Source organism: Xiphophorus couchianus, chromosome 23 (genome assembly GCF_001444195.1).
Source record: "Xiphophorus couchianus chromosome 23, X_couchianus-1.0, whole genome shotgun sequence".
In the NCBI taxonomy this organism is placed as follows: Eukaryota; Metazoa; Chordata; class Actinopteri; order Cyprinodontiformes; family Poeciliidae; genus Xiphophorus; species Xiphophorus couchianus.
In genome coordinates this window covers 21,721,191-21,731,306 of record NC_040250.1, presented here as the reverse complement: position 1 = coordinate 21,731,306, position 10,116 = coordinate 21,721,191, and the positions used below count along the sequence as shown (strand labels likewise).

At 40.1% G+C, this 10,116-nt stretch overlaps 1 protein-coding gene across 1 annotated transcript; it reads right to left on the bottom strand.

The window, feature by feature from the left end:
* Positions 1-1,786: 1,786 nt before the first annotated feature.
* LOC114138675 (D(1) dopamine receptor-like) lies at positions 1,787-9,859 on the bottom strand. Its single transcript, XM_028008060.1, has 2 exons — positions 9,360-9,859; positions 1,787-5,854 (listed from the first exon to the last, which is right to left on the bottom strand). The coding sequence occupies exon 2, from the start codon at positions 5,751-5,753 to the stop codon at positions 4,635-4,637; it is 1,119 nt and encodes a 372-aa protein (XP_027863861.1). The 5' UTR covers positions 5,754-5,854; positions 9,360-9,859; the 3' UTR covers positions 1,787-4,634.
* Positions 9,860-10,116: the final 257 nt, after the last annotated feature.

Genomic DNA, 10,116 nt, shown 5'->3' with positions numbered 1-10,116 from the left:
ACACTACTTGAACGATGTTACAATATAGAATAACAAACAAACAAACAAAAAAAAAAAGGGAAAGGGAACTCTTCGTGTTGTTCCAACATGTGAAAGACATTGTAGGGATGACGGAGCAGGTGATGGAGGCTCTGTGGCTCCAACACACACACACACACAGACTGATATTCACCCACACATGCGCACATGCTCTGTCTTATCGCCATCATGGCCATCACTCTGAGTGATGTCAGTCACATTAATTGCTCTTCCCTTCCTGTGGCGTGCTTGAGGAGATTTCAGAGGCAAGGACAGTCCGAGTCCTGCTGACTGTAAAGCATGACTGTGCTGGTGCAGTAGCGTGTGAGGGAAAGCGCTGCTGACGTGCTTCTTATATCCTAACGACGAGGATTAGCTTCACTCGATAAAAGCAATGTACATCTTTTTTGAACTGAGATTACTTTGGAGTTGTTTTTTAATGCAGTGACGATTATTTGACAAAACACCAGTTTTACTTTTATAATTAATCAGATTTAGACTCTTGTGGGTGTAAAATCCTACACTTTGACATACGTATAGTGTCTTGCAAGAGTATTTATACATATTTTTTTTATTATTGCATTACAACTACACACTTCAATGTATTTCTTTGGTATTTTTTTGATGTGATGAACCAATATATAATGGTGTATAATTGTAAAGAAAGATGATTCATTGTTTCTCAAAGATCTTTTCAACTAAAAAATATGCAAAGTGAGGCAAGAATCCACTATTTAAAACTGCGAAGGGTGTAACACAAATTAAAGATTACAGTGACAACGACAAAGAGGGTTTTGGAAGAACCATTACAATCCTAGAACAAGATAAGTTTAGTCTAATTTCGCCTGGCCACAGCCTTCTGCGTAGTTCCTCCATTGACCTGGATTGCTCCGGTAGAATTTCTACTGGGCCAATCAGCAAACAGAAGAAGTTATGACGTCAATTTTGAAGTTGTTTTAGAATTGTAGTTTGCCCGTAGTTTTAGCTATGGTAGTGGTGGAAGTGAACAAAGCCGATCAGTTCAGGTCGAGCACGCTTCCAAATATTGAATTAACATTAACAGTGGTCTCATTCAGCTTGGTATTTGGTAATTTTCAGCTTGATAGCTTTAAACTGGCTAGATATAATTTAATTTTAGACAATAAGAAAAAAGGTCTATGCGGTTTTCTTTTTTGTTTGTTTTTATGTTTGTAAAATTATGGTTGAAACTCTCATTTTCAAGATTTGTCCTTTTAAAAACATTTGAAAAATATGAATATTGCTCTTTTTTTTTAGCTGCTTCAGAAAATCCACAACTTTTTGTTTGTCTATCTTGAACTTCCTAGTAAAATCCATTAAAGTTTGTGGTCTTAATGTGACAAAAGTGTGAAAAGGTTTTAAAAAATACAGATACTTTGCTAGCTACTGTAACCACTTAAATTGATTATTAAGGTAATTTAGTGCAGCTCATGACAAAAAGAGAGCGCTAGAATAATTCGGCCTAAAACAAGCACAAAAAAAAAAAATCTTTACAACCAAATGTCACTGCTCTCCTCTGCCTTCACACTTCAGGTGTGCCATTTGATTTTCTCTGTCAAGGATGTGAATAAATAACAGCACACTCTTTGTCCACAGCTTTATTATTGCCTTCACTTCCTTTTTCCAGCACAGTAGGTAAACAAGGAGAGGGGAGCGTCCACGGTCTAAAATCCAGCCTTATCCCTCATATACTTTTTTAAAGTGTGAGAGTGAAGTATTAGTGGAACAATAAAATCACACACAGCCAACAGATCCAGAGGTGCCACAGTAGTTGCACCGCTTTATTATTGCCAGCTGTTCACAGGACCAGATGGGGCTCTTCACTTTGCTAATGATGGCAATACATTGCGAGATTCAACAGACACAAGAACACCAGAATTATATAAGATGGTGGATATGAAACACAGCTGATCCCTTTAGGTCTTATTCCTCGCACGCTGGTGTGAAGTTAGCCCCAGGGCTTTTAATGTAAAGGGTTCAAAGCTGAACAGCCAAAAACACACGACACGGTGGATCTGATGAAAAATAACCTATGCATCAACAAATTCACTAAACATCTGCTTGGGCTCTATAATGCAAAGAGACACTTGGGAGAAATGTGAAACGTCTTTATCTTTGTACCAGGACTAGAATGAACTCCTTCCAAATCTAAACTGAAAAGTAAAGCTAGAAACCAACCAACGCTGCATAACACATTAAAACGGGTTTCAATGTCCAACTCTGAATTCATTCAGTAACACTCAATTTAAAAATGTACTGAATTTAAAGTCATATTTTGAACTAAAAGGCGTGATTTTAGATGTCAGACAGAAAATCTTTCTCCTAATTACATGCTTTTTATTCCCTTTTACAAATAGAGACATGCTCATTTTTACAATTTGTGAATGTATAATTTTCAAGAGGGAGGAATAGTTAAACCAAATAAGCACAAGTTGTTGTTTTTTCTAATTTACTCAAATTGGTCACCTTTTGTTATTGTTTGTTGTAAAAATAAGTTCACTGCTACTCAAGGAGAAATAATTAACTATTATCTGCACTTATTGTGAGATAAAGTATGTGTTCTTTCTTAGAATGGAAAGCAATAAATTGCGGTTTTCACCTTGTGCAGTATTTAGACAATTTCGAAGGCTTTACTTCTGCTGCTCCTGTACTTTCCTGAGCTTCAAACAGCTCATTGATGTAATCTGTGGCTTTTTTATTTCATCTCATAAGACAAACTTAAAAAAAATCTAACCTGATTTGCCTGCACAGTGAAACAAAAGTTCACAAAGTGTAATCGTAGCAGGAAGTTAGTGTGGATATTCATTAAATGAGCACTAATCCAGTACATATCCTGTTGTGCAGACAAAGTTATTCGGTTTCTTTGCCTAAAAGCCAACATGATGCACAACAAAATGTAGTTCCAACCACAAGATTATATCCACTCATATATCATGGATGTCATGATAGTTTCTGTTGACAACAATCTATTTAAGCAATTTTCCAGGTTGGAATAGATCATACAAAATCACCTGACTTTATTAAAAACCTGGTGCACAAATTTCGATTTATTATGGATTTTCTTTAATCCACAAAATTGCAGAAGCTTCTGTAGTAGATTTAGCAGCAAATTGTCCACTCTTTCTGGTAGAGTTCATTTTAATTTGTTGATTTTCTGGCAAGAATATTCTTACTCTGAGCTCTGGGTCTTTGGAAGACCAGAAGATTGTTAGATCTGTTTCATCCATTCCAAAACCAGTTTGGATGTGTTCTTAGGCTTACTGGTCTGTTTAACATCCAATTTTGTCAAAGTTGCAATTATTTCGAGATGATCTGAGGTAATATTGAAAAGTTTCAATCCATTATTACATGCAGCTTGTGTGTCTCATCAGTGCTAGTAGCAGCAAAACAACTTCACAGGAAGAGGCTACCCATCTGAGATTTGTCCAAGCTGGCCAACATTTCTAATTCCAGCATGTTTGACAGACGCACAAACAGCCAAATTATAAAACACAGCAATTTTGTAGGACATTGTTCAGCTTTTCTGATAATAGACAAAGTCCTGCCCACATAAAACAGAGATAAATCTCAAATTTGGGAAAACTACATTTTCAGTAGTTTTAAACATCTTACTAATAGAGAAAATAGACAAATTTGAGTTAGTCTTGACTCTATTTCCTGCAGTAGTAGTTTCTACTTTGAAGAGTGTTATCAGTACAGAGACCTTCAAGTGCTGGTATGTAGGATCACCGATTGGAGAAAGACTGGTTGATTAAGTTAAAAATTGTCCAGCCACAAGGCAATTTTTGGTTCACTTTCACTTCAAGCTTTAACATGTTATGCATTAATATGATATCTATTTATAATAATCCAACAACTGGCTGAGGTAAAGGAAGATCCTACTAGCCTAGAGTACATCATCACACCTTAATGTTACTTTCAAGAAGAAATTAGGACCACAGTTTCCCTTTAAAGAGCCGTCACAGAAACCATAAATGCATCTCATCCACTCTGTTTTGCATTCTGTCTGTAATATTAAGTCACTTTTGGGTGTATTGTGTTCCTGCACCTACACCAAACGTGATTTGGTTAGATGCATGACCTCACTCTTTGCAGACAATTTTAATCTCGTGTAACAGTAGATCTGTGAGCTGTCATGTGATTTGGTAAAGTGCACGAGTTGTGCAGCAATTGCGCTTTATTCAGCGGAGGATGCCTTGACGCCGTGTACTGCAGAGTGTGATGTCAAGGAGGACAGCAGTGTCTGACACAGTGCATGCTGCCCGATTCTGTGGATTATCCATCCTGGAGCCATGTCAGAACCGGTACACGCTCAGACCCCTGGCACAACCAGCACCATCTTAATCTCAATCCCAAATCCACTCTGCTCCCAGACATGATTCTCACTTCGGAAGGTTGTGTAACAGCCACAGAAAACACAGCAGGGTCACACTCACCCGATGCAAACATGTGCACACAGTGTCACTGTACCATTCAGTCACACTAAGCGTTAGCTCAGAAGCGCAGACAGCAGCGTCCTCTTCTCAGCCAGTCCGGATGCACATTAAGCTCCTGAACTCCTAGAATAAAGGGATGAGTCAGTGAGGGAGAGTCATGAGTCACTTCTTGTTTAGACTGGCCGTCTCTATGTTGTGGCCTCCTGGATACAGTCTGTGGCAGCCCAGCAGGATGGAGAAGGCCTTGCGGAAATCGGCATTGAAGGCATAGATGATGGGGTTGAGGGAGGAGTTAGCCCAGCCGAACCACACAAATACGTCAAAGGTGGTGGGACTTATGCAAGTGAAGGCCTCTCCTCCGCTTGACTGCTCGCAGAAGGGTACCATGCAGTTTAGGATGAAAAATGGCAGCCAGCAGCACACAAACACCCCCATTATCACCGACAGTGTCTTCAGCACTTTTGTCTCCCTCTTGAACGTCATTTTGAAAGAGCTCTCGGACTCTGCGATGCTGGAGCCCCGGCCCACACTGTTGTGTCTGTTCTTGGCACTCTCTGCAGCACGCTCCAGGGCAGAGATCCTTCTGATTTGTCTGTGAGCAATGCGGTAAATCTGTGTGTACGTGGCAACCATTATGGCAACGGGGATATAGAAGCTTATGAGTGAGGTGGAGATGGCGTAGGTCCTGTTCAGGCTGGAGTCACAATTTTCAGAAGTGCGGAGGGATGTAGTGTTTGATCCCAGTGACACTAATGCCTCAGTGAGCGGCTTGTAAGGTTTACTCTGGGCTTTGTGCCAGTTGAGCTGCACAGGGATAAAAGAAATGAGGACAGATAACGTCCAGGCCACGCTGATCATAACATAGGCCACTTTGGGTGTCATCTTCCTCTCATAGCGAAAGGGGCTGGAGATGGCCCAGTAGCGGTCCAGGCTTATCACACAAAGGTTCAAAATGGACGCGGTCGAGCACATGATGTCAAAAGCCACCCAGGTGTCGCAGAAGGAGCCAAACGGCCAGAAGCCTGCGATCTCCGTCACCGCCTTCCACGGCATCACCAAGATGGCCACCAAGAGGTCGCTCACGGCCAACGAGATCACAAAGAAGTTGGTGACTTTGGAGCGCAGGTGACGAAACTTGGTGACGGCAGCGCAAACCAGTGTGTTCCCCAGCAGCGTGGTGAGGATGAGCAGCGAGAGGAAGCAGCCGGTCAGCACGCGGCTCGACGGCGTCTCGTCTAAGAAGCCATTGTCGATGACGGTCGTAAAGTTCACGAGATCCATCCCTGAAGATGTGTAGGCAGGGGGACCGAGGTCTATGTCATACTGAAGAGTCCTGCTACATCTCCTCTGGGATAAATAGCACAAGATCTCTGTTGTTGACACTGCAAGCAAAAAAGAAAACAAATCTCCATCATTGTCATTGCCGCAATATGAAAGATGAGATGTTTGAGGCAAATGCGATCTGGAACAGACATTTGGCCCCTGATCCTGTAAATTAGACTATACTTCATTTGAACTGCAGATGGTATTTTACATCCCACAGTCAACATTCTTCCATTTAGATATCCCAGACTGGATTCAGTGGCTGCTAGGAAATTGCTGTAAAATAAAAAATATATATCTATTTTGAAGGTAATTGCTGCCATCTGAATGTGTAAGTTAGCACCTTGTGTGCATCAATGAGAGATTCATGGTCTGAAAAGAAATTGACAAATGTGTTTTAATAATACATGAGCCTCACAAAGAACTGTCCAGAATGCAATATGTGTTTGTTGTTGTTTCCGGTTGTCATTAGCGCTCGCTTTGCATGTGAATCAGATATTCTAAGCGTTGGACAGCGTCTCACTGCAATATATGCCAACAACTAACAAATGATGGTCAAGTTGCAGAGTAATGGAAGCAATAACAGCCTAATCCCATTTCCTAATATCATGCAGCTCAACTCTGCATTCGTTTACTGAATACAGATGTAAAGTCGCTCTGTTTGTGGAGAATAAATAGCTTTTAATTAAACCAATCAAACTGAACATACAGTGGCAGAAAAAAACCCTACTTGATAGTTGTCTAAAAGACAAATATTTACAGAAATATTTTTTTTCATGTTCCAATTGGCACATCGGATTTCACAGTGACGACCAGCAGCCTGCAAAATCTTTATCACTTTAACACTTTAACCAATGATCCTGACAACATTCACATACTGTATTAGGTCCATGAAGTGCACTGAAAAATAATGCCCACTCAGGATTATCCCTATGCTAAATATATGCTTTATTGTCCAAAATATTGGGTCACCCTTCCGATTCACTGATTTCAGAGTCCCAGCCCCTTCCACGGTCACACGTGTACAAAATTAAGCACCTAGTCATGCAGACTGTTTCTGCAAACATTTGTAAATAAATCGTCACTCTCAGGAGCTCGGTGAAATCCAGTGTGACACCTTGAGAGCATGACATGTGCAATAAATCCAGTTATGAAATTCCTTTTACTGCTTGTGCAATTTTAACAAAGTAAAAACGGGTGAAAATGACAGCAGCTGAGCCTCAAACTGGTAGGCCCCGTAAAAATTCAACAGTATAAGTTCACGGGATGCTTCAGTGTGTAGTGTGCAGAGTTCATCGACTTACAGCTACAGGTATTCAAATATCACGAGATGTTCAGATTAGCTCAAGAAAAAAAATTTTGCTTCAAGGGACGGCAAAGAAACGACAACAAGAAATAAAGAATCAAATTCCTAATCTCCATCTCTACCGTTCTATTAAAAAGTTGAAACTGGCCACATCTGCTGTTTTGTTGTTGTTTACTATCACTTAATAAAAAAAATTGAGTGCATACAATATATTTCTTGTTTAACAAGCATTACCTAATTTATTGCTGACGTGGGTAGTCTGAGTGCATGGTAATTGTTGATCTTTACTGCTGTCCAAACAAATTTTGGGGATCGTAATATTATGATAATCATGAATTTGCAATGCATTCTGCAGCCCTCCTTGATACATAAATTTCACTAGCAGTAACTCCTACGACTTCAGGGAAGACATTTTGGACATTTTTCATGCGACCCACCTTTGTGGGAACAGCTCGGGGACGGCCCCTATCTGTTTCAACATGAATGCACACCAATGCGCTAGGCGAGGCCCATAAAGACATGGATGAGCAAGCTTGACATGGAAGAACCTGGCTGGCCTTCACATAGCACTGACCTCAACCAGATAAAATATGTTTGGTGTGAATTAGAGTGGCGGCCATGAGCCAGGGCTCATGGCCGCCACTCTAATTCACACCATTACAAGAGTAAGTCACAGAAAAGTGTAAGAGTGACAACCTTCCTGTTCAAATTCAGTGTCTGGCCTCAAAAAAATAAAATAACTTCTTCTGGAAGAATGGTGCAGAATTTCTATAAACACACCTCTAAACATTAAAGCTACAGTTAGTAACTTTTACTGAAAAATATAACATTTTTATGCATATTTGTTAAAACTGTCATGCTGTCATGTCAGGTTAATATGAGGCTAATGCTCTGTGAAATGATCAGGACCCTCATCCTCCTCCCTGTAGTCCTACTGCCATCTGCAGAAATACACCGCTCAGTCAGAAATGACCAATGAGACTCATAAAGAAGGTCTTAGCATTGTTGTCAATCATGCTTCTGTTCATGCTGCTCACTCCCTCCCCCACTCCTTCCCCACAGGGAAGTCTGTCACGAATGCACTTGATTGTTAGCATGGCCACCGATGATGGCGGATAAACAGTTTTCCTGGAACAATAAGTTGTTTCTCCGCCATTGGCACATTCACAAGCATGACTGACAGTCCTAAGACTCCTGGCTCTGATTGGTTGTTTCTGAGCTGTGTATTTCTGCAAATGGCAGTAGGACCACAGAGATGAATCCAATTTTTTTTTGGCAGTCTTGATATAGTGGCAGTTTTACAAAGCAAATAAAAAAAACATATTTTAATAAAAGTTACATACTGAAGCTTTGGGGAAAGTTGGTCAACAATTATAAGAAATGTTTAATGCCAGTAAAGATTTACCAACTAACTACAGAAAAGGCTATACATCATTTTTAACACGCCATATTTAAAATACAATGTAAATAATAACAGAAAATATTTTTATACAAAACTGGTTATCTTTTACACTTTATTCATTTTTGTTTTATATGCTGAGAAGGGACATTGTGCATTGATTAATATTTTTAATATCGTAAAGGTAAATGCACCAAATTACAGCCAAAGTTGTAAGCTAACACTTTTATTCTCTTAAGATTTGGGTCTCATGTCTTATCAGAAACAACTTTCTTGGTTGAATTAAAATATTTTAAAATATAAATTTACCAGGGGTATGAATATGTTTTGGCTTAACTGTATATAAGAAGCCCATTGTGGGTCAAGGCCGTCTTAGGACCCATTCGGCCCATGCAGAAATCCTCATGGGGCCCACATACACATGTTGCCTGGGGATCCTGACCCTCAACAACAGTCATAGTTGTTTTTCTGACCCTTTATGGAAATTAATCTGGTCAACAGAAATTCACTTTACAAGCTGATCTGTACAAACTGTTTTGCAGATAAACAATTTAAATGAACGAACCAACAAAAACAAAAATGTGCATTAGTGTTGGATTATTTTTTAATAAAAGCATTTTTTAAATAATATATATATATATATATATATATATATATATATATATATATATATATATATATATATATATATATATATATTTATCTCTCCGATTTAAAACAGATTGTTCCTGCTTTTTCAAACATGCCTCTAATAAAGAGTGATATTATGCTCTCGCTGCTTTCCATTCTAATATACTGACTGCTCTCCTCACGCGGATCCCAGCGCTTTTTACATGACCCATAAAAACAAATGTCTCACCGCTTCCACGCAAACTTCACCGCGCAGGGTCCATCCACAGCGCGTCCGGTCTCCATATCTCACCAACACAAACCAAACAACGTCCCGAATTATGTCCTCCATGTACACACCACTCTATGTGCTGATTCAAAGCAAAACGCAACCACACACACACACACACGTACACGCACAAAAAAAAAACCTACACTGAAGACAGACACCACAGGAATGAAATGTCCCTCTCGCTGCGTCCTGCTGCAGCCAGAGTACGTGCGGCGTCCACACAGAAATCCTTACGCCAGACGCCTCAAGTTTCACATGATGCTCCCATTCAGTAAAACGCGCTGCCTGCTCACTGGAGGAAGGAAAAAGCATATGACTGTGGCATTTGCCCGGGCAGTCTCTCTGCGACAGGTAATCTCCTCGTGGGTCCTACCTGTCAATAGGTCAATAGCAATTATGATGGTTGTTAAAGTCATCATAATTAAGCTGTGTTTTTCTTGTCAACTGACCCGGTTCGGGCTGCGCTTTGGTGGAGCTTAATGGAACAAAGACAGGTGATAAAACCAGGACAAGGGTCAAGCTTCAGGTTCAAAACCGGCTCAGTGACTCCACCTAACGGAGGAAGCTGCTTATTACACAGCAGCGCCCCTTTCAGTCACAATTTAAGTCAGACAGGTTTACTGCCAGACTTATCATGTGCAGAGGTCATCTGAGTGATAAATCATGTAGAGTTTGTAAAAATGAATAAATTAAAAAAATCAAACTGTATCACTCC